The 22,150-nt window shown below is 41.6% G+C and overlaps 2 protein-coding genes across 2 annotated transcripts; one reads left to right on the top strand and one right to left on the bottom strand.

Annotated features, from left to right (window-relative positions):
* Window positions 1-9,764: 9,764 nt before the first annotated feature.
* Window positions 9,765-16,965, top strand: ihha (Indian hedgehog signaling molecule a). Its single transcript, XM_053495759.1, has 3 exons — window positions 9,765-10,861; window positions 12,735-12,996; window positions 15,321-16,965. Exons 1-3 carry the CDS (start codon window positions 10,562-10,564, stop codon window positions 15,998-16,000), a joined length of 1,242 nt encoding a protein of 413 aa, XP_053351734.1. The 5' UTR covers window positions 9,765-10,561; the 3' UTR covers window positions 16,001-16,965.
* Window positions 16,966-17,066: 101 nt separating this feature from the next.
* On the bottom strand, window positions 17,067-22,150 carry slc23a3 (solute carrier family 23 member 3). Its single transcript, XM_053495760.1, has 12 exons — window positions 21,986-22,150; window positions 20,862-20,998; window positions 20,693-20,757; window positions 20,496-20,569; window positions 19,935-20,116; window positions 19,605-19,704; window positions 19,043-19,229; window positions 18,608-18,858; window positions 18,374-18,479; window positions 18,095-18,262; window positions 17,897-17,992; window positions 17,067-17,456 (listed from the first exon to the last, which is right to left on the bottom strand). Exons 1-12 carry the CDS (start codon window positions 22,115-22,117, stop codon window positions 17,218-17,220), a joined length of 1,737 nt encoding a protein of 578 aa, XP_053351735.1. The 5' UTR covers window positions 22,118-22,150; the 3' UTR covers window positions 17,067-17,217.

Below are 22,150 nucleotides of genomic sequence, written 5' to 3'. Positions count from 1 at the left end.
ACTATATTGCTGGTGATGTGCAAAAAGTGCTTTTCAAATCTACCTACTTCGATTTAAATACCAATTTGCTTGTAGTTACGACATTGTCTTGCTACGAAATTGCCTGTGTACAGGAGCAGTGTACTTTCTGTTCTCTCCCTTTCTGCCTTGTCAATCAATGAGAGGAAAAAGTAGTGAAATCTCTCTGTTAGCCATACATGTAATTACAGCATGCCAAACTGTTACTAAATATGCTCTCACTGGGTTTCTGGTTTTGTTTTTTTCTCCCCTTCCCCCTTTTGAAGGAGTTCTAATTGATGGAGACAGTGTGTCAGGATTAGAGGCTGGGTGTTTTAAACCCCAACACCCCCCAAAACCACATCGTCCCCCCCTCTAGCAAGACTCTAATCTGTACTGCAGGTTTTTTTGTGAAGACTCTACAGATTGGTGTTTACTGTGGTCTGCCTTTCAGCACCTCTGCACTGTTCGCAAATGACACCTATAAATTATTTTCCCTAAACATGGCTGCAAATATATCTTCACACACAATATGGGCACGGATACAGGTGGGCAATCTTCGTGCACTTTATTAGACCAGACTTCTTTCTTTTCAGCTCGGTCCGGAAGAGGATTTCCCTTTAGGCTGTTTATCATACAGTATGCACAAGTTACACTTTAACCAGTTATGATAATTAGAACAAAAGCTAAACATGAGCAGGACTGTTCACATTTGCAGTTAGCAGAAGTGCAAATCTGTACGATGTCCTGTAGACATTTCAACATATTCCAGAGGTACAGAATTTTAATCCATTAGAGAGAATACAAAATGAATGGTAATTGTGGTACCAGTTCATCCAATACTGTTCTGTCCTGCATTTGACCCCTAAAACAAGACCTGATCATGTTCACCACATGCTCTTCACATTATTTGTATGTCAGCTCCCATGGCGGCACCCTCGTGCTCTGATGCTCTATCGAACAGATCTAGAGGTGTACGACAGGTGTACGAGTGCAATCAATCAACTTCTATCGTCACCTCATCCTGCCAGCACAGACGACTCTGCATCCACTTCATTGAGGGTGCTGTACTCCTGGTGCACCTCAGCCGTCTCCACTCCACACACTTCCTGTCTCAGCAGCACGGCTTAAGCAAACACAGCACACAAAAGCCCCACAGTGCGACAGCCTGCAAGCCAAACGTGCAGTACTGTTTAAGCCCCTGTCCACGCTACTGTCAGAGTTGCTCTTTAAATGCCCTGTGGGTTCAGTTTTGATGAACATTCCATACTTTAATTCTTTATTGAAATGATAAACAAAATGAAAGCAGACATTATGCATGGGGGGAATGATAGAACACCTTTTTCACAGTATTCCTACACAGTTTAATGCAAGGGCATATCATTACACCCTATTGTCCCTTACTACATAACCAGCAGCATATCTCTAACAGACTTGTGCTTCATGTTAAATTAAATAAAAATGAAACAAAAAAAAGAGTAATCGGTTAAATCTTTGGGAGTAACCTGCAGCAATTGTGTGCCCACACAATATATATATGAAAAATAAAAAAGCATGGCCATGTATGCCCATGCCCGCTGCCTGACAAGGCTGACCCCCTGCTGGGAGCATGGAGCCACGGTTCTGTGTAAGGCCAGACTGAATTTCCTATATCCAACTAACAGGCTACTATGAACCCAGTTGAATCATTTGGCCTAGGTTGTTGAAACAGTGTAGACAGATTTTATACATGTTAAGCACAAAGATCTTTAAAGTGAAGTTGTTCTTTAATAATAATAATAAAATATTTGATATTTTCTGTGATCCATGCCTTAAGTCTTCCTAATATGCCAATACAACCTGATAGTAGGAACATTTAAAGGTTTAATGTAATAGTTTGTTTACAGTTGCTGTAATTTTCCACAATGGCCCTGCTGTACATTATGACTGTTATGCTAAGACAGGTTCAGTATCATATCAGCAGAGTACTAATAAACCTGGCTTTGGCTTACTGATCATAGGAAATAGGGCGACACACCATCATACCTGAGATATGTCGCGTTTTGTTTGCTTTTTTTCATGACTGTGTTGAAATAGAGTTCAGTGGACCTGGAGCTGTGAAAGGATCCGGGAATAAAAGGCTAAAGGAGACCAATCTATTTACTTCCTTCTCTCTCTCTCGCTCTCTCTCTCTCCTTTTGCCGCTTCCCCTTTATTCCTTAGGTAAAACATTTACAGACACTCAGTCAATAAATGTTCAAGCTGTTTTGTCATGTGAACTTGTTCAGGTAATGCAAAACCTGCCCATTATGGAATGGTAGGACTGCTCAGACTAAATCTTAAGTTCAACCGCTTGGGCTCTCTCTGCGTATTTTAAGCAGGTTTGGTGATTTTTGTGGGATGAGGGATCTTTGTTTAGCCTGTCAAATAAAACCTCCAGTTTAAATAAACAAAACATTGAAGTTGTCAAATAAAAACCACCAACTTGTTTGATTTTGGAATGACCATTTAGTAGGGTTAAACTTTCAGTGGTTTTACCCAGAATCTTTATAGGAACGCTTCATATGCAACCTTTTTGGGCAGGAATATGTCAAATAAACATTTAGACATTAAAAACATAAAGACGTGCCAAAAAAGTAGGACTTGGATGGTAAGGACAGCTTCCTTAATGTAAAAAAGCAACAACAAAAAACAAACATATTATAACGCTCAAATCATATCTTATTGCTTTCTGTATGACACAGGCAGTAACAAAACAACAGTTACATTTACATTTACATTTAGACATTTGGCAGATGCTCTTATCCAGAGCGACTTACAAAAGTGCTTTCCATCATTAGTTTCCATCACCGAATAGATTCTTACACTGGCTTAGGTTCCAAGCCAAGGACCATCAGTCAAACACAGTTGGGAAGTTTTGTTTGTTTGTTTGTTTACACACTTCGCTGTACGGACAAAACAGTTCAGAACAGTCAGACACAAATGGAATATACATATGTTTACAGTGCCAAGAAAACCCACCTTCAAGTCTGGATCACTGTAGCACAGCTGGGCATTGAGCTAATGTGAGTTCCTATCACTTCTGGCCTTACAGACCTGAAAGTTTTATCGCATTCATCATCTATTCATTTCTCTTGTCTCTTTCCCTGTCTCTCTTTCCCTTATTCTCTTTCTCTGTCTTACACACACACACACACACACACACGCACACACTCTCATACACTGGTCTAGCAAAGTCTATTACTACTCTAAAAATATCAAGAACTGCAAATGCAAATAATTATATAAAAGCTCACGAGCACAAATATATAAATATAAAGTACATAATGAATTTATTGATATTTGCTTTTTCAGAGCTGAGGGAGTGGCGGAGCAGTGGCGCACCAGAGCGGCCCGGGTGCTCTTTAAAGTGGTGCTCTGGGCTGTGGGAATGTACGCTTTTGGGTCGTGGCACTGAGCGATGGTGAGCAACCCTGGCTTTCGCTCACACAACATCCCTGATCGCTTCACTTGCCCATTCAGGCTATACCTTTCATTTAAAGAGCTTTCCATAACATGCAAGCCACCATATTAAGTGTCAGGATATTTCTGCCTTTCCTCTCACTGGCCCGCTTTCCATCTCTTTCTCTCTTTCTCTCTGTCTCTCTTTTTCAATTTGTCTCTTTTTCTCTCTTCCTGTACTTCTTGTTCTTTTCTCTCTTAATTAACAAAAGTCTAATTTATGTCCCGGAAAGGCTGCTCTAAAGAGATAATGTATATGTTGATTAAAGCTTAGGAGACAATGGCATTAGTCATTATTATTTCCACTGATTAGGAAGTCAATCCGAAGAATTCTGCTCTTCTGAAGTAGCGTGATTCAGCGCCGGCTGTTGACACGTCGACTTCAAGATCAGAGGGCAATGTTTTGGTTATGATGCATCTGGACGCTGGTCTCTGATTGCACTTGTCTGCTTTAAACCACTTTTGATGACAAATTTGAGCTAAGGTGGGGTCTTTAGCACACGCTAGCTTGGTCCAGCAGCAGCTCAGTTTTCGGCGGCTGTGTGGGAGTTCCCATTATTACTTCCTTCAGATTTAAATCTTTTGTGAACACGAAGTTTGTTCAATGAGTCCACTTCAATTTCCTTCCTACTTTGGATTTCAAACTTTCAATTGTGAGTCCACACTGAAACCCTCCACCCATGTCTATATTTGGAAATAAAGTTCAAATTACTATAAGTAGACATCCTTAGATTTTTTTAATTGTCTGGCATGTCAGCCATCATTTATGAGCCAATTATTCAAGTATTAAATACTCGAAATTTAAACCGGTAAGTGTCATGTCCTTATAGTAGCTGGCAAAGTGAATGAGTGATAATGTTCTTTTCATTAAACCTAAATTACTGGCTATAACTCTGCTCAGACTGAAATCTATAAACTAAAGCAGTAGAATAAATATAACCTTACTATAAACATCCTGTTCAGTATAATCACCGTAGCGCAGCTCCTTGACCTGTAGCTGCGCTCAACCAGGCTTTTTTGTCTCACCTCCGCGCTCTATACAGGCTGAAAGAGCTTCGGACTAATTTAAACACAACACATATCTGTAAGCTAAGGTACAAATACAGTACACACACAAATCGTGATGACAGAAAAGCTATCAGCAATAAATCAGACTGTGGTTTCTGGATGATATAACTAACTCCAGTCAGTCTGCTGCTTTTAAGAACTTTTTCTTCAAGCATTCCCCTTGATGATATGTGAGCCTGCATTCATTGCAGCGCGGTATTTTTGTCCATTATGGTGCTAGGTGAGCACGTTTGTGGTGTGGCCGTGTTTACCTGTGGTCAGATCTGCTATACTGCCCTGCTGTGAGCCTTGGTCTACATATAGGTGAGAAAGGGAGTAAGGGGACCTGAAAACAGATGCGGAAAAAGTTAAAATTAGAAGAAAAGGCCCTACTATTTTTCACATTTTTATTTACTATTTTTTCACCAGGGAGTTCATTCACTAATTTAATTGGTTTGCTGAATTATGGACCTCACTTAAAACAAAGCATCAAAAACAAAATGAAACAAAAATCTCTGCATGTGAGTTTATCATTCAGATACAGATTCATCTGATAAATCGTCCGTCCCTCTCCAGGTGTCAGTCACTTTGATTCGTCGCGTGTGCTAATTGTTTTTAACCTTTTTGCAGACTTTTGTGATTGATGAGGTATAAAAGAAAGATGCAAGGGAGAAAAGGAGAGAATGGGTCCTGCGTGTCCATGTTGTATGGGTTTGTCTCGTGATCCTCTGCGGGATGCCGCTGTCACCCCGGCTGTGGCTAGCTGCTCTGCTGCTGCTGCAGGCTTCAAAGAGTGCAGGCCTGCCCACAGCCCTAATTAGAGGGTCCCTGCCCGGAGCTGGGGACAAGCTAGCGGAAAGTGTGCGCAAGTGCACACACCACGCTTCGCTAGCAGCAAGCCGACATGGGCCGCGGAAGCAGGGAGGAGTAGCAACCTCATCAAATCTGTCCCATGATTCTTCTGCTTTTCTCTCTTATCCATAAACACGCTTTTCTTACTTCCTGCTTTTTTTTTCTCTCATCCTCTCATTCCTGTCTTGTTTCCTGTATTTTCTGAGTAAACACTATTCACGGAAAAGGAAGCATTAAAGAAAGCCTTGGTTTAGAAACGATGAACAGCACCTAGGAACTTGTAGCATTCACGTTATAGTTTCTATTCAAGTACATGTGCGAAACAACCCAAGACAGCTGCTGTGGAGATGGATATGGAGAAACATGTGCCGCCCAAAACCCAAAACCCAAATGAAAAAACAATCACTATGCTTCAGTAATCACCATGACAACTCATCCTCATCGCTCTCTTTCAATTATCTTCTCTTTCCTTTTTCGCCCCATAAGCAGACTTTGTATACCAAGACTGTTTATGTTAACGCTTGCCCATCATTGTTTATATTACCTCAGGGTTTAACTGTTTTAACCATATTGTCACAGCCTAGTTAAAGGAAATGGGCTGTTAGCCAGCACACAGCTGGCAGGGCTAGCGGCGGTGTAGTAAAATATAAATATAATAAGAACGTTTTTGAGCTGGTGTATCCATTCTGAGCAGTGAAACATCACCACAACGACCACAGCTGTGGCATACGTGCAGGAACGAAAAAAAAAAAGGCCAGGCCTCAGGAGCCTGACAGAGGGAGCCAGCAGAAGCAAGACGCAGTGAAAGATGTGCAACATGCGCTTCAGCTCCATATTTAATGCTGGAGTCAGCACAATTGTTCCAAACAGTGGTAGCATCCTTTCCTGTTCATTATCAACTTCACTTCTGATTCTTTCTATTTCATCTTCAAACAGTCTGTGGTTTTCTGTACATGTATCCCTTCACTTCACTACATCAAAATTGAAATGAATTTGTGAAAAACCCTATTTCTAGTATAATTCACTAACAGTTTTGAAGACTGAATCTGAAATTAAACGCTGACAGTCGAGTGTCTAACTCTCTTCCTAATAACAGTCTTATATTTAGCGGAGAGGATTTAGGCCAACGGAGATCAGGGAGGATTTTGAGTAACCATGAAAAAGGAAAACGTGAAGGTGGTTCTGAAGGTATAGCAACAGAAAGAGAAAGCGAGGGGGCAGCGTCCACAGGCTGCCATTGATGCATTGAGTTATTCAGGGCTCTGGACTTTGGGCCTCAATTACAGCTATTTGGCAGGAGCACTTACGCAGAGAGACGCGGCTGTGGCAAGTCCGGACCACGCTGCCCGACCCTTCGCTCTTCCCCTGGGCAGTGCTTTGTTTTTTTAGCAGGCCGCTAGCTCAGGCTGCTTTTAGCCTCTGCTTTTAGACATCTCTGGTATTATTTTTTCCTTGCTCGCTCCAATGATGGCCTCAGCCGTTCAGGGAGCCCAAGTGCTTGAAGAGGGAACAAAATGATCAATCACTGACAGTGTGCTTCCTGTATGCAAAAATTTGATGATATGTGTCTCATCTCTTCGTTTGGCTCCAAGAAAATTTTCAAACGTTGCTGGTTTCCCTATGGACCTGGATTAACTGGTGCAGAGTGACTGCTATAAAGTTTGCAATTAAGGCAAAAGTTTTTGATTGAAGAGACAGGAAAGTAGAAAAAAGAGAGAGAAAGAGAGAGAGAGAGAGAGAGAGAGAGAGAGAACTTCTCTGTTTCTCCATAAGGCTGTTGGGGACAGCAGGAAGTGGTGAAAACAAAAAAACAGCAACTATTACCTTGAGGAGAACGACAGGCCGACTGAAACACCGAATCCCGCCACAGTCCACAAGAACGCCAGTCCTGCAGTATAAAAACAACTAAAAACAGAGTTGTTTACCATTTAATACTAGGAAAACACCAATTTTCCTATGCTCTTTCTCTTTCTTTCTCTGCCACTCTTTTTCCTGCCTCACTTCCCATGTCCTTCTATTGGGTAGCTCTTGGACTCATGAGCAGCATGACAGCCACTCACTTACTCAAGTGGCATTGAATGATTGACGTTATGTGTAAAGCACCCATCTACTCCTGGTTTATCCCTCACATCCTCTCATTTCACAACAGAAAATTAATAACTTAGCTAAATCAACGGTCTCAGGCTGCAATCTAAATTGCTGCTCTTGCACGCCTGATGGTAAACAGCAGCCGCAGCACTTATAGTACTTCATGCTGTAGTTTCTGCTCTTGAGGGTGGAAGGAAATTCTGATAGGATAAGAATACATGAAAAGTATGTGAAGTACTATCAACAGTCTAGTTCAATAGCCAGACCTCCAGGTGGCTGAGTTCATAGGTTTTCTACTTCTAACAAGAACGTACTCCATAGGATCCACAAACTCTGTAATTGGTCTGTCCATGTCTGTCCATGTCATATATGTTTATACATACTAAATCTGTTTTCATTCGACCCAAGCGTCCCTTTTAAAGATGTTTAATGCATAACGAAGTACAGCATTTTCTCTTGCCTTTCTAAGCAATGGGGGGGGGGGGGGAAATTAATTAATTTAATTCAAATTAAACTCAAAATCAGTTCCCTTCATTAAATAAACCATTTATTATAGGTGATTAAGAGCATGAAGGTATGGATGAAATGAGAATGAGAATGAGCCAGACATCTTTTTGGGTAGAAGAGAGTATGAGAAGGAGATAGCACTCCTTGTGGGTGAAAAAGTGAATGAGAATGAGATAGCAGTGCTTGATTTTACTCTTTACTTCTCTGTCCCACATGAGGACAGACAGACCTAAACAGAACTAAAATATCTTATTATTAAATACTCCCCTGAACCAAAATACTTCATCCACACAAATAATAAAAAATATAAATCAATGCCAGACCGCAAACGTTGGTAAAATTTGCTTTTGAAATGGGCACAAAACCACAAGCTTCTTTTTGGCAAATATTTGAGGAGCTAATTTAGAAGATGTGCGGCTGTTTTTCTTTCTCGTTTAAGAAAGAGCTAACAGAGTGCAAGTGTCACAGATCTAGCTTTTCTCAAGTCTTTCGCCGCTAGCCGACCGACAGGCAGACTCATCGACAGAGGCACACAGTCCTCCATCTGTGTAAGTGGAGCATCCTCTCTCTCTCTCACTCTCTCTCTCAGTGCGGTAAAATAAGAGCCGCGCCTGTGAAAGCTTGTTCCTAATTATACTCTGCCCTCTCCCCCTTACCTGCTCCATCTGCAATTAGAACAGTGGAGCCCTCAGGAGAGTCATGCCACTGTCCATCACCTGAGTACAGCCTGGTACAGACTGGAGCCCTGTGAGTAAAGATAAAATTAGACTGTATTCTCAGTCTCAAAGAAGAACAATACTGTATGCAATCTCTTTGCTGTCTATGGACAAGTGCTTAGTTTACTTTGCTACTCTGAACTGGTGGGACGAAGGTTTCCGACCTATGTATGAGTACGAGTGTTGCTTTTGTTAATTAAAATGAGAAAAGTCAGATTTTCTATTAAAAGGTAGCCTAATGTGTTCCCATTTTAAAACACAAGGATAGATTCATGCTATATGGAGGAACGAGCATGCTGGTGATAATGAAAATCAGCCTTAATACCCCAACTGCACCACCTCCTCTGAGAGGTTCTGTTTGTACAGACTTCATGCAGAGTTTCATCCATATTTACATTACTATAGTGGATATCTTACTTTAGCTAACACAATAATACTGTTCCATCCATTTATCTAGGAACCTCTGTAGTCCAACTAGGCACCGTGGAGGCCAATGGTGACCATTATATTTATTCCCATTTCCCATTCCCATATGACTGTGGTTTGATGACTCCGAAAAGCCTAATCTGCTTGTGTTGGGACAGTGGGAGGAAACCGGAGTACCTGACGGAAACCCACCAGGCACAGGGAGAACATGCAAACTTCATGTACACAGACCCAGAAACGGGAATCAAACCGGACCCTGGAGGTGCACGCCGATAATGCTAACCACGAAGCACCTGTGCTGTCAATAATACTATTACTTGGCCATTTTTTGCATCCAAGAAACAATTCTTGTCTTATACATACAGTACTTGGATGGTGCAACTCAGTAGTGTGCTTTTATCTACACTTTGCCTGACCTATAATCTAGACACAATACTAATTTAAATGAATAAAATACATACAAATGAACGTTAGATTCTCTGAATCAGTTAAGTGTGTGTGTGTGTGTGTGTGTGTGCTGTTTGTATATCTACTCACGTGTGCGCACGCTCACCGGGGTCAGTGTAGGAGGAGGAGGAGGAAACGAAGGCTGCTGTTAGTCTGAGGTTTGAGGTGACTCAGGGCCACAACACTGCGCGCCGATCCGCGCATGAAACCAAGTCCACTTCAGTAATCAATGTAGAGGTTGGAAAAAAACTGTGGCATAGTACACAAGTGGGAAACAACAACAGCCCTGCTGCATCAGCGGCGTGCTTGCGTGCGTGTGTTTGTGTGTGTTTGTGTGTCAGAGCGGCCGAGTCGGCGGTCCGTGGCAGAGCCGGTGTGTATCGCGGGGGAGGAGGAGTGGCGCAGGCGGGCAGCATAGGGGTAGGAGTGCAGGAGCGCCAGGGCGCGGTCTTTACTGCTTTCTTTACTGATCACTCCAGCTCCAGAGACGAAGAGTGGACGAAGTACGCCAGAAGGCGAAGACGAGCGCAGAACATGAGGATTCCTCCTCACAGCAGCCGGCTCTCAGTCTTCACTGCGCACCCTGTCAGTCTGTCCCTGCGCGCTGCTCTCCGAATCTCTGCGCTAAGTTCAATAAAAGGACTTACCAGGATCCCCGTGTAGCCTCTAATTAAATGGACTTGTTCTCATTTCCATTCCGCTGTTTGTCGTCAGTGCGTATGGAGAGGCACTGTCCTCTCGGCACCACTGGATCCTGCTTTTGTTTTGACGCGTTCCTCCTGCGACGCATGACAGCCTCGCGCACTTTTTACGCACAGACGATGACGAGGATAAAAGCAATAAGGAATTAAAGATCCCTCAATTTCTTTACCCCCTCTGTGGGGGGAAAAAAGGAGCGTAAAAGGGAGTGCGGAGGAAGGGGGACAGTTTGAGTTTCACCCTTGACCCGTGGCCCCCGTAGCACTCCGTGTTTGGGGGCTTTCTTGTTTTGAGAGGGGGTAATGCGTGTTCCCGCGGTGCTGGGGCTCCTGGTCGCCTGCGCGCTGATCTGCGCCCCGGTGAGCGAAGCGTGCGGCCCGGGCAGGGGCTTCGGCAAGCGCCGGCCTCCCAAGAAACTCACGCCGCTCAACTACAAGCAGTTCAGCCCGAACGTGGCCGAGAAGACACTGGGCGCCAGCGGCAGGCTCGAGGGCAAGATCACGAGGAACTCGGAGCGCTTCAAGGAGCTCACTCCCAACTACAACCCCGACATCATCTTCAAGGATGAGGAGAACACGGGCGCGGACCGGCTTATGACCCAGGTAACCGATTCGATTACGGTCCCATTAGGAGATGCGCTCGGCGCCGAGGATCCGGTTACACGGCGCATTTGGAGCAGCCGCGCGCCACGTTAAAGGGGGATTGATCTTTTCGAGCGCTTCTTCCACACAGAGAATCCCCCTGTGCCGAATTTACAGTCACGGTGCTCACGCGTGCTTGCGATGTTCATTCAGCACCATAGGCTCGAGTCACGCAGTTTAAACTAGAGCTCTTATTTTCCCTGGGACATGGCCAGCATGTCTCTGTTTTGTATTTCACCAAGTACTTTTTTATTGGACTTCATACTTTTACACACAGTATTGTTGGACTATATGTCCTCATTCAGTTTAGTTTCATTTAATTGGTTATCTGCAAAGGCTTTCACTCACTAACCAGAATTTCTATTTGCCTGTTTAACCCTGTTCAGCTTTCCCATGCTTTTCTTTTCTGACTCACTTATGCAAATTCTAAGTTATGAATGTTATACATGTTATACAGGCTTTATTTGTAACTGTTTTTCCTAAAAAAAAGTGCTCTACTAAAATTACGCTGAATTATATTAAACTGGATGGTCAAAGTAGGATCTAACACGTAAAAGGAAATCGTCTACACAAATTTAGTTGACTATTAATAATATTTTACTATTTGAGTTTTATGCCTGTGTTGATCACCTCCAAGGAGTTAACAGGTGCTTTACCATGAAAGGCATATTAATTTAACAACAGAAAATGGACAATCGTATTAACTATGCAAGCACATAAACTGAGCAAAACATCATCACTTGGTAACACATGACATTCTAGAGCATCTTATACGCCTTATTTAGAGACCATAAACCATCTGACAGTTACGTCAAGAAAAAAAGGCAACGTCTGTGTGGTTTTTTTGCTTTCAGAACAAATATTGCTGAAAATAGCAGGCTGTCATGTTTGTGTTCTGTGTGTTGGCAGTGTCTGCTTGTTTCTATAATAAAAATACAAATATGACTAATATACAGAAAAAAACCCTTGAAAATGTGAAAGCATGTCAAAAGCAAAAAGAAAAAAAATGCTTGCTTTGTATTTTTTCAAAGTTTTCCAGGATTTTTAAAATGATGAATGAATTAAAGTGTGACAGTGGAAATCACGACTAACTGGCTGTTATAGCTTGATGAATCCTTCTAGCTACTATTTTTTTTCTCAGGTGTTTAAGAATTTAAAATGTGTAGCAGCTTTCAGAAATAAAGTTCGCTAAAGAGTAGGATAAGGTATGAACATATGTACGTACAGAATTCAAGGCAATTTCAAATACAATGTATTTAACATTTCTATAGGTTAGACATTTATGGATAAACGAGTGCAGATATTTATATAATATTTGCATAATATGGTTCCATGTGAAATTTCCTTGAATCTACAATAAATCCTACTTGAGCATTTTTTATTTGTATCAGAAGGGCCAGCTTGTACAGTATGTGATCATAAACTTTGACCATCTCCGACAGTGACCTTTGTTCTTTACTGATGACTTGTTGATTGCATGTCTACATATTTTGCTCTGTTACTGTAAGAAAAATTTTCTTTAAGTTACAGTCCCACCTACCACTCCTTTGTTTTGTCTCCATCCCAAGTCCCCTTTATCACAACATAATTTGGAATTTATATTATTTATCTTATATAATTATGCAGAGCCAAATATGTAGCCACTAACAGGTGCTTTTCACTTCTTTTTGCATTTAGAACTTGCCTATGCACTATCCGTAGACTTTTTCTGGACAGAATTAGGCCAATGCTTAGTCTTAGTAATGATGAAACAGACCTGCAGTGCTCTACTTTCCAGAGAACTGCATTTTTCATTGTATGTGTATAATTTTGACATAAGTTTCTGATCTTGCAGCGTTGTAAGGACAAGCTGAACTCACTGGCCATCTCTGTCATGAACATGTGGCCAGGTGTCAAACTGAGGGTCACTGAGGGCTGGGATGAAGATGGCAATCACCTTGAGGAATCACTGCACTATGAAGGCAGGGCAGTGGATATCACCACCTCAGACCGTGACCGTAATAAATACGGCATGTTGGCACGGCTGGCAGTTGAAGCCGGCTTTGACTGGGTGCACTACGAGTCCAAAGCACACGTGCACTGCAGCGTGAAGTCAGGTAGGAACAAGACTTCACACTTTAAGGCTATCAGATTGTCAAGGGCATAAGAGTACCACATTTTACTTATGTGCGGTTTTAAGATTAAAAACGTCCTCTATATTGATTTATGATAAATAATCAGTAATAGTGGGAAATGGGAAGTTGTCAATCTTAATATTAAAGCAACTCGATATCTTTTGTTGGAGATAAAGTCAAGGATATCCTGTCTTAAGAAAGGAAAGTATTTAAAAAAAAAAAAAAAACATTGATTTCAGTGTGCGACTTTATATATCATAACAGTAAAATGCTGTTCCATAACTCCAGCCTAAGACTTAGTGACCAATTTATAATGTAGCATCTGTTTATTAAAACAGTCCTAATAGCCTTTATCTAATTACTAGGCAGATGATTAGTTGATTATGGCTCATGTTGCACAGTGCAATGCACAAATAGCTGTAAATGGCTGGATTGGATTTAGACATGAATTAGTTTCACTACGTGTGGCTGTTAATCAAGAAGTGTCCCTTTTATGATACATTTATAGCCACAGTTAGTCATGCTAAGATTACACATTTTAGACTAGACTTACACCAGATTAAACTGCAAGAGTCGATAGAAACACAAATGCTCGAAGTGTCAGACTTCTGGGTGTGACCGGATAGGCAGTAGTGCTCAGGTGTGTCCGGTTGTGGATTGTGCTTCATTCTCATTAGTAGATGAGGTAAGTGGGAGACATGGGTTGGAGGTGATGACCAGGTAACAGACCACATCATTAGGCCGTAAACACCTCCCTATACTCATGTCAACCGGGAATAAATTACAAACCAGGAAGGAAAGACTGGAATTTTTCTAGTTATAACTCTTCTATTGTCTGTGCTATCGAAAATATCTTTTGTAAACTGTGAGTAATGTTTGACTGAATCTGAGCTGATTCTTTACTTTGCTAAGAGCAGGTCAGATTCAGACACACTCTGTCTCCTAATTTCTACTTGTGTATTCTTGTTCCATACTTCTGTTATTTGTATATTTTTGGAATAATGGAATGAGTGATTTGTCCATTTCAGTCAGGAACAATGTTGCAGGAATAGATTTTGACCTCTTTTTGCACTCTTTTTACATAAACACACAAAACTTGACCCTATGTCCTATGACTTTTATGTGTTAGCGCAACACTTAAGTTTGAAAAATGTCAGTTTTGGGCCCCTGTTGAGCAATGGGACTTCTGTGTGTGGACGTTCATGAAGCACTTTTGTTATCACTCTGATAGGGAGAGCAAACACAGGCAAGCCCTGTTGTCTGCGCCTGCCTTATCAAAGTCCTTTATAGGTGTGTTCTGCTACACAAGAAGCAGTACCGCTGCAGGTTTGCGAATTTGACTAAATGCTATTTGATTATTAAAAATGTAATATTTATGATATCGCATTTGTGATCTGAACTTATCTAAAATAATCACAACATGATGATTTTTTAATACCACTTTGTAACTTTTATCATTTTTTTTAGTCTTTTTTATTCTGTTGAGCCGCAACATCATTCCCAAAACGTTTAACCTGTGCTGTGGAGAAGAGATTTGGTACTATTCTTATGTGATATGAACACGGGAAAAAAAATACTTGTAGACATTCAGTAAAAGTGCATTGACCTCTAAACCTCTCCCTTTGTAGTTGTGGAAACTGAGTTTCATAATGTGTACCTTTGGGTCCTATAAGGTAGGTGTGGAAAGGGCAGAGAGCCGACTGAGAGAGTGAGAGACTGCGTGAGACACAATGTTAAAAGTAGAGCAAGTTACTAAAGTGCTTTTGAGATGATTAACCTGCTCTTTTGTTTCTAGATGGTTATTCCGTTGTTCCTTTTCTAAGATCTCTTATCTCAGCCATGTCTTATCACCTGGCCTTGGTCCTCACCTTTTCCAAATATTTGTGTTCGGCTCTAAGGAGACTTGACTCTCGTTACCGGCTCTATAGCATCTTGCAAAGTCTGACCGAGTAACTTCTGCAAGAGGAAAGCAGAGTCTGTTATTTATTAGCTTATATTGTATTTTTATGCAGCAACTCAAGCTGAGTGAAAGAGAAAACTCATTAGCTTTAAGAATGGTGTTTAAAATGTTTGCTTGCACACAAAGTTGTTTTGCCACTGTAGATGACTTTCTTGATTTTATTGGTGTTTTTTTTTTACATGTTTGCAATGAGTAAGAGGGGATCAGAGAGACGGAGACGATGTGAAGTGTGTGAAGAAATATCACATTTCCAATCGAACACTGCTTAATATAATGGATTGCTCTGTAAGTTTAACATTTAAATAGGTTACAAATTTTTAATTGTGTGTCTTTCTCTTTTTATAAGAACACTCTGTGGCTGCTAAGACAGGTGGCTGCTTTCCGGGAGGAGCTCTGGTCAGTCTGGAGAATGGGAGCAGGAAGGCTATGCAGGATCTGCAGCTTGGTGAACGAGTCTTGGCATCATTACATGGTGACGGCAGTGGGGAGCTCATCTTCAGCGAGGTCATCGCCTTCCTAGATCGCCAGTCCTTCACCCGCACACTGTTTTATTCAATAGAGACAGAGTCTGGTGCTGCATTAAGCCTCACAGCTGCCCACCTCGTGTTTATAGCTAAGGGTAACTGCTCGGGCTCGGTGGCCAGTGGACAGCTTAGGACTGTGTTTGCCAGCGAAGTCCAGCTGGGTCAGTGTGTAGTTTCGGCTCAGGGACCAGGACAAGAAGGAACGCTGTCCCGGGTAAAAAGGATTCAGCTACAGGAGGACATGGGAGTGTTCGCGCCTCTCACTATGCATGGCACAGTTGTGGTTAATGACATTGTGTCTTCCTGCTATGCAGCCATGGATGAACATTGGCTTGCTCATGTTGCTTTCGGCCCACTAAGGGCACTTCATCATTGGGGAGGGCCGATGGGCCACCAGGCTGAGGGGGTACACTGGTACTCCTCACTGCTGCACGGGATTGGAAGACACATACTCGACCCGAAACACTTTCACCCCTGGAGTGTTGTAGCTTCTGATAGATGAGAGGGAGAGAAATGAAATGCAAAAAGAGAAATCAGACATAATGAGAGAACTGAAAGAACAGAATAACTTTTGGTCCCATAAAAAAAAATCAGTTCTCTTAAAAGACTTGAAGATTGCAGTAATTTCCTGGGTGAGTTCTCATTTGGAGGACGTCCCCAAAACTCACATGTAAAATATTCAATGCAAAACTATTTGAAATGGGTTTTTTATTTGCCTACACTGGAGCATACTCACAAACACAAATACACAAACACGCACACGTCTACACATATGTGCATACATGATATTAATAACCATTCTTATCCGGACTGAGGTAATGCAACAGAAGTAAGCTGTAGATAAATTAGCTCAGGTAAGTAGTAGCTCAGTCTTAGCCTGTCTGATACTGTAGCTGGTTCAGTATGATAAAGTGTTATATGGAGATAACATGGGCTTGGGACACACAAACAAATGCAGTTATTATTAAAGGCAACAAAGAAAATCAACCAGATCTGCTAGATATCAGGTATTTCCCACTCCTGATGTTGTACCGTTCTGTATGTGTTACGTCCTGTTCGTCGCTTACAAGTCCAAACCTGGTGTCTTAGACTTTTCAGAGCTGTAATGTTCCGTGTTTTCCTGCTGGAAATGTTCTTTGTAACTTTATCATGTATTTAATAGTCACATTGTACACTGTATTTCTACATATAGCATACACAAGGGGTAAAATACACAACATTTGCAACTTTAGCCATACTAATTAAGCTATACTCTGCTATTTACTATTTATTAACTTCACTCAGTACAGATGTGTCCGAGAGCAGCCTGTTTTAGCCAGCATCCTTTGTAAATGCTCAGTATGCTAATTCCCTAAGTATGCTTTATGGAGTGATACTTGCAATCTGGCGTGCTTTATTTACCTTTTTTGTGGCATTATTAACTTTTTACCAAAAAGATGTCAAAATTATATGTTCATAAAAATATTTAAAGATCTATTTTTCAAAATTAAACTATATGGAAATATACCTGTGTTCCCTCCTTTTTTTCTTTCCTGTTACAACTTTCATGGTTATGATATGGAATATAAGAGTGTATACAATATACTGTATATAACCAGATAAACCGAAAGCACTCAACACACCAGTTAAGGTGAACATTTTGACACAGTGCAATGTAAAACCATATCTGATGCTGTTTAACTTTATCAGCAACACATACAGTACATGCTTTCATTCAGCCTACTGAGGTAATAAGCTTGACATCTCCGCAGACGTCACTGTGATTTTCTCCACCTCCAGGCTCCTGCAGGCACAGAAAGGAAAATTACGGAGACCAGGCCAGGCCATCATGTTCTTCACAGGTTGTGGAGGCTCGTACACAGTCGCTAAGCTTTGGCTGTTTTCCTGTGGCTTATCAGCTAATGATTGTATCTTCATTGTGCTCTGATCGTGTTCGAGCCCCCTCTCAGACAGGGTTCCTGGATCACAAAATGAGATGGAACAAGTTTATGATGATGATGACGACAATGCCGCTGCCGCCGTCACCACTAACAACAACAATTAAGAAGATGGTTTACATTTCTGGGGTTAGGGGGTTGGTGAAAGAAAATGAAGGAAGTCAAGAAGGAAAAAAAAGATGGAGAGAAGGGGGTTGATTTAGGAAGATGGAGAAAGGAAACAAAGGGGAAAAATCAATAAAAGAAAGAGAAATGGTGATAATGAGGAAGTATATAAATAATGAGAAAGAGCATAGGATGATAGCAATGAAAAAGAAAATAAAGAGCAGTCAGTGAGGAAGAGATAAAGGTGTGTGTTTTGTGTGTGGTCAGTCAGATTTTTTTAAGTGTATTTGAATGAGAAAGTCAAACAACTGAATAAAATACATGGTGTTTTTAGCATTAGTGAATGTGTTTAATACCTGAAACCGTGTGGTCTAGAAGAAAGGCTAAAAAGCTAACTAAAAACACTGGAAGCATCAGACAAGACTGCAAAAAGATGTCAAGACTGCGGAGACCTAAATGCAGAAACATTTAAATTAGTGCACTCCACCCGAAATGATCAAAAACACAACCCTGTTTTACAGTGAGAGGAGAACATTTAAATGTCTTCATCCTACCAGTGTAGATAAATCCAGACTGCATTCTAAACCAGCGAGGAAGCACTAAAGACATGAATACTGTGAAGCCAGTGTTGAAAATGTTGCGTCCTGAGTCCACGTCTGTGTACTGGAGGTACGTTATTCCTGTCGCTGAAGCCACTGTGTAGGTCACACTGAGCACAGCACCTTGAAATGAGGACGCAAAGAGATGAATTCAATAGTGTGATCTTCACAGGATTTGCAGGTATGACGTGAGTGTTAGTATGAGAGGTTGAGAATGATTATGAGTATGATCACCATGGATAGCCAGAGGGACTGAAGTAAGCAGCTGGGTCAGTTGGAGGAACAAACCCAGACCCAGGAGCATCACAGCGGCGAGCTGCACCGTGGCTCGAGAACCACACTGGAAACAGAGAGACAGAGACAGATATTCTTGTACATTATAAGGTTTTGAATAATTTTCCTGAACCATTGCTTAAGACTGTGAAACATAGAGGCATGAAGGAAGCTTTGTATGCTTTTCTCTCCTACCTGGCTGAGACTGATCATACTGGCATTAGGCACACTGCTGCACAGCCCCACCGGAGCCCCCATCAGCCCAGCGAGCACGCTGCCCAGACCCTCTACACTCAGCCCCCTGTTACATGCCTGTGCTGGAGGTGTGGGAGCTTTCACAAGCCGGGCTGTTACTACATAGACCGTCTGAGAGCTTATGCAAGAAGACAACCCTGCTGCAATCCCTGCTGCAATACTGTCACCAGACAGAAGGGGGAGCCCAAGACCTTTATAAAAAACAAACAAATAAATCTGTTCATATGAAAAACTTCAGTTTTAATCATGTTGAAATAATATCATTAGTAAAGCAAGACAAACCAGAGCAACACCAAAATAACAAACCACAGCAGGTTAAATGTTTTAATATTTTTATGTGAATAAGACACTGCATGATCTTCCATGTAAAAATACCAGGTAAGGGTGGGCTAAACCACGTTGAAGAAAAGAGGTTAGAGGAATTTGCAGCTGTCCGTTTTTGAAACTGGGTCGTATTTAAATCATCCTTGAAAAGGAGTTGGGACACAGAGTGAGGAGTGATGTGTCCACAGTGTTGCAGAGCAGCACACACAACCCACACCAACAGCACAGACAGCAGCACCTACACACAAGCACACAAAGCATGTTATTAAACCCTAGTCTGAGTATCGCTCAGGCAGTATTCTGTAGCTTAACTACAGAATGTCTATTAGAGAGCAAGTATAACAAAATAAATTAATAAAGTGCATTAAGTAATCAAATTAACATCAGAATTGTTTCTTAAAAAAATCTTAACATTGATATCTGGAGCGCATGTTATATATAAACTAAAGTTTATAAAACCCCTAAAAACCCCTAAGGTAACAGCTAAGTAATTTTGTAAAGTTAAAACTGGAAAAAAAAATTAGGACTGGATTTGCTTATTTGGCTTATTTTTAATTATAGTTTATTTAGTATCGTGGAAACTTGATGTACTGTACGTAATGCTGTAACTCACAGAGAGCATACTGACTGCAGGGTACAGTGGGAGCTTTAGATGGGCAGAGGGAGTCCAGCAACGCAGGTACTGCGACAGAAACACCAGCAAAACCACAGTCCTAAAAACAAAAGTACCGGTTTGTTTGTTTTTTTTTAGCTAACAGAGACCTACTACTAAGTATTGGATTTCTGAGCCACACAGCTATTTGGTCCCAATCCTTTGGGTTCCCATCACACAATGTTTTTATTGCAGTTCAATAATTAAGCCCTTTTAAAGGTGCTACTCTTTTTGACCGGGCAGTGGATCTCATAAAGCACAAGCCCAACCCCAATATTATGTGATGCTCACAGCAGAGCAAATCCCCAGTGGTCTGAACAAAGCAGAGCTGCCTCTCTGTAGATGGAGAATCCCAGCATGCAACACACAGGAGCGAGGACAAGCGGGCCACTTCGGGTCAGCGTGGCTCCGCCCACACCAAACAAACCCACTGACAACTGCACCAGGCCTGCTACTACAGCCATGCCCTGCAACTAGACACATAGGAAGAGAAAAATGTATTGGTAAATTCTCTTAGGAAAAATCATATCACTTTTGTCCATATTTAAACCACAACTTATTCAAAACTTGTTTTTCAATTTTCTTTCCAGCACACATGGTAGCATAGTGGTTAGCACTGTAGCCTTGCACCTCCTGTGTTGAGGGGGTTAACTCCCACCTCAAGTTTGTGTGTGTGTAGTTTGCATGTTCTCCCTATGCTTGATAGTATGTTTCCAGCTTAATTGTTTTTATAGGTTCGGTGGTTAATAGGTTTAAGATTATAGAAGACAGTCAGCACGTGTAGCTGTTGTTATAAGGTAATAGGAAGAGGGGTGGTCTGAGGGTTCAGCACCACGGACAGCAGTACAGCACCTCTCTCAGCTGGTGTGCAGAGACCTCAAACTGCTTTGATTGATCACACTGCCCCCTGCAGGCTGCATGACTCCCTAAAGAAACCAAATAAAAAAGAATTGGTGTCAGTGCATAAAGAATGATTTACAATTATAAATCAGATTGCACACAGGCTGAAGTACACCATAAGTCCTGTTGGTGTAGTATTGGTGACTGACCAGCACAAAGTAGGACAAGCGCTGGAACCAGGTAGTCCAGTGATGGAGCCTGGATCAATGGCAAGCTGCGAATAAGATAGAGAGTAGGTGCAATGTTAAACAATGCACATGCAGAAAAAGTAGGAAAGTGACAAAGAAAGTGCAAAGAAAGTCACAAGAAGGTGTTTACCGTGATCCAAAACATGTCTGGAGGAGTGCAGAAACACCAGAGTAAAAGAATACAGAGGCAGTTGTTCTTTCCTTCTCAGCCTGAGGCACTAATGCTCCAACTACCAATGCACACAGAGAGGAATGGACCATAACATGCTGCAGAGAGAGAGAGAGAAAGAGAGAGAGAGAGGGGGTTGTTTAGACTTGCTAAAACAGTTCTAAATCTTATCGGAGTACAGCAGGTAAATTAAGAAAGAGAACAGAGAAGCCTGGTGCTGTGGTTTACATGAAAGAATAAAATAACAAAATGCCATAATGTTAAGGAAATAAACGTGTATATATGGAACATTTGATCATTAGCATAAAATGTGCCATGTTGTTAATTTGAAGGTCAAAAATGGAAAATATTTTTCATCATTACGATTACTCAGTTACTGGCGGCACTGTCGCCTTGCACCTCCAGGGTCCGGGTTCGATTCCTGGTCAGGTTTGATTCCCTCAGTGTTCATGGAGTTTGCATGTTCTCCCCTTGCTTGGTGGGTTTCCTCCAGGTACTACGGTTTTCACCCACAGTTTAAAGACGTGCAGATTAGGTGTTCCCAAATTGCCCGTATTGTGTCTATGAGTGTATGAGTGTGTGTATGTGTGTGAGCCCTGCAATGGTTTGGCATCCTGTCCAGGGTGCACCCCGCCTCGTGCCAAATGGCATAATGTTTCTTGGGATAGGTTCCAGGCCCCCCACAACCCTGTATACAGGATTAAGTGGTGTAGACAATGAGTGAGTGAGTGAGTGAATTACTCTATGGTATTTTAAGTAATTATAGTAGAAAGCCAAATTACATCCTATCATGTATAGTATAAAAGCTAAAAATTATAAAAAAAAATTATCAAATGTTACACACAGTATTTGAATCAACTGTTTTTGTTAAGAAACTTTTATTCCACATGACCTCTGCTGTATGTCATGGTATTACAACAATATGTGAAATGTGGAACCAATAATAAAAGTTCTAGAAATGGTTCAATTAAATTTGGTCTCGTGGATAGTTGCTAATCTATATACTGATACCATACTTAACTGAACAAAGTAATTCTTTGGCAATCCTTCCTGTCAGCAGCAAACTGAAATACAACACACTTTACCTGCAATGCCAAGGCTATATTTAGCATGAGCGGAGGACGGCAGTCCACTTTAAGACTCTTCAGTGTGTCTGCGTCGTTGATGTCATGCTGAGGACATGCTGCCATCCACTTATGTCTGTCTGCCTTTACCATTTCTGCGTTACAGCTCCACTGCACGTCAGCGCA

The sequence above is a fragment of the Clarias gariepinus genome, chromosome 5 (assembly GCF_024256425.1).
Source record: "Clarias gariepinus isolate MV-2021 ecotype Netherlands chromosome 5, CGAR_prim_01v2, whole genome shotgun sequence".
NCBI lineage: Eukaryota > Metazoa > Chordata > Actinopteri > Siluriformes > Clariidae > Clarias > Clarias gariepinus.
Note: the sequence above shows the minus strand (reverse complement) of the source record. Positions and strands in the feature narration are given on the sequence as shown.

What these genes read in the sequence shown, in the direction of transcription:
- ihha (XM_053495759.1), top strand. Translation starts at nt 10,562, where the DNA reads ATGCGTGTTCCCGCGGTGCTGGGGCTCCTGGTCGCCTGCGCGCTGATC. An exon ending in CGGACCGGCTTATGACCCAG is followed by an intron (nt 10,862 to 12,734) that starts GTAACCGATTCG and finishes CTGATCTTGCAG; the next exon opens with CGTTGTAAGGACAAGCTGAA. An exon ending in GCACTGCAGCGTGAAGTCAG is followed by an intron (nt 12,997 to 15,320) that starts GTAGGAACAAGA and finishes TCTTTTTATAAG; the next exon opens with AACACTCTGTGGCTGCTAAG.
- slc23a3 (XM_053495760.1), bottom strand. Translation starts at nt 22,117, where the DNA reads ATGGTAAAGGCAGACAGACATAAGTGGATGGCAGCATGTCCTCAGCAT. An exon ending in CACTGGGGATTTGCTCTGCT is followed by an intron (nt 19,705 to 19,934) that starts GTGAGCATCACA and finishes TTTTGTTTTTAG; the next exon opens with GACTGTGGTTTTGCTGGTGT. An exon ending in GTATGATCAGTCTCAGCCAG is followed by an intron (nt 18,480 to 18,607) that starts GTAGGAGAGAAA and finishes CTCTGTTTCCAG; the next exon opens with TGTGGTTCTCGAGCCACGGT.